The 1,990-nt window shown below is 55.1% G+C and overlaps 1 protein-coding gene across 1 annotated transcript in view; it reads right to left on the reverse strand.

Annotated features, from left to right (window-relative positions):
* RAP1GAP2 (RAP1 GTPase activating protein 2) overlaps positions 1-1,990 on the reverse strand; it is a 76,676-nt gene that overhangs the window by 11,287 nt on the left and 63,399 nt on the right. Inside the window, 2 exon segments of the mRNA XM_009881472.1 lie at positions 64-193; positions 840-940. Coding sequence (XP_009879774.1) covers positions 64-193; positions 840-940 — 231 coding nt within the window.

Consider the following 1,990-nt stretch of genomic DNA (forward strand, 5'->3'; position numbering starts at 1 on the left):
GCAGGGCAGCGCCAGCGCATCCCGGCTCAGACAATCCTGTGCAAGGAAGCTCGTCTCTCTTACTTGTTGTGTGTCTCCTTCGGTAAAAGGCAGCTTTGTGGAGACGTGAAACATTATCTCCCTGTCCCTGAACACCGTGTACACAGACTCTGCTCCCGTCTGCCCGTGGCTGACATCCAGACCTCCTCGAAAACTGGAGACGAAGGGAAAGGCGGGGAGAAACGAAAAAATATTAATTGAAAGCGTAGCAGAGCCCGCCGGCAGCTGCCAGGGGACAGGGTGATAGCACAACCCAGCTCATTTATCTTCATCTAGTAGCGAGCAAATGGGAAAGAACAAACCGTGCGTCACGTATTGTAACCAAGCATCGCCATCACCCGACGGAAACTCAGGGTGCGCGGCAGAGCAGTGCCTTCTGCCGGGGCCAACCGCAGCCACGGGACCGGCGGGGGCCGGGGGTGCCGCCGGGGGGGGCCCGGGCTGCGGCCCTCGCCAGCAGCACGGGGTCTCTGCCCGCACCGCGGCTCAGCCCACAGCACCGGACAGGGCATGTTTTCATACAACCTCCTTCCATCTACGGCTGAATCTAGTCAGATTTTCTCACAACCTCAAAACTGCAGCAGAGGAAGTTTTTCTCTCTTGGCAGCTCCATTTTTTTTTTCTTTTTTTTTTTTTGGAAAACTCCCCCAGCTTAGAAAAACAAGCCAAAGCTATATTTGCTTCTGCTCTGTACAGCCCGCTCATGAGATGACTTCTGTTCTCGCACAGCAGTTATTTTTACATATGACATGGTCTCTCTTTAAATGTATTTGTAAAATCATTCTTTTTATTTAACTTACCCTTTGAAGTCCTGGAGCGTTATGGTGTCTCCCAGAAAACTCAAGAAGTTCTTGAAGGCAGTGCTCTCTTCGTTATTGCCAAACAACTCCTCCTCTTGGGTCTACAAAACACCGAGCACATCTTTGTGAGCCCCAGCCCTGCCTGTCTCCAGCAGCCAGCCCACCCGGGCGGCACAGCCCGTGCCACCGCTGGCTCCCGGGGCAAGAAGGAAGGTCTGGCCGTCGCTCTGCCACCGCAGCATCGGTCTGATGGAGCCGCAGAGGTCCCCACGCTGCCTGAGCTGAGCATCACCAAAACCACCGTCCCCAGCAGCCGCCATGCAGTGGGACAGCCCTGCGCCCCCGGGGATCCCCCAGTACCGCTCCTCTGTCGCGCTAAGGGTGCCATGGACACAACGACCACGGACACCACCAACGTGAAAAGTCCCTTCAAAATGCACCTTCTGCTCGTCTCCCCGCTCTGAGCGTCTTCATAAATTCAAACATTGCTATCACCAGAAGTGCCCCAGCAAAGCAAAAGGAACCTGAAAGCAGCCCCAGCTCTGATGGAGACTCCTGCTCATGTGCCCTCTCCCTGCCTGCCCCCCTCCTGCCGCCTCCTGCCCCCGTGCACGCTGTCCCCAGGGCCACGACCAGCACCTCGTCCCACACTGTCACACGCGGCCGCAGGCTGCTCCGCGTCGGCGCTCCCCAGCCGGCACCACCGCGCTCACCACCGGCAGCGGCCCACAGCCCACTCAGCCAGCGAGGCACCCGAAGGCAAAGGTGCTGAGAGCCGCTCCTGACCAACAGCGAGGACCTCGGGATAGCGTACAGCAAATACCAAAACGCCAATGAACCCTTCATTGGAAAATCCAAGTCTTACTCATCCCTTGTGTGCTACGTTTCAAAACAATGAGACCTTAATTATGGTCTCGCACGAGTTACTCCATCCAAAATAAAATGCAGCATGTAAAGATAATTAGAGTGCCTGTCAGAATAATCTTGGGTGAGTTATAAGACTCAGCTGCCTCTGCGCTCCCCATCCAGAGTCCCTCGGCTAATGAAAGCATTTTCAGCAGACGCATGTCTTCATAGCCCACAGTCCTCCAAGACAAACGTAACTCTTTCACTGTCTAAACATATATCTGATTAAAATACCACGCCTGCTA

The sequence above is a fragment of the Charadrius vociferus genome, unplaced genomic scaffold, assembly GCF_000708025.1.
Source record: "Charadrius vociferus isolate BGI_N301 unplaced genomic scaffold, ASM70802v2 scaffold323, whole genome shotgun sequence".
Lineage (NCBI taxonomy): Eukaryota > Metazoa > Chordata > Aves > Charadriiformes > Charadriidae > Charadrius > Charadrius vociferus.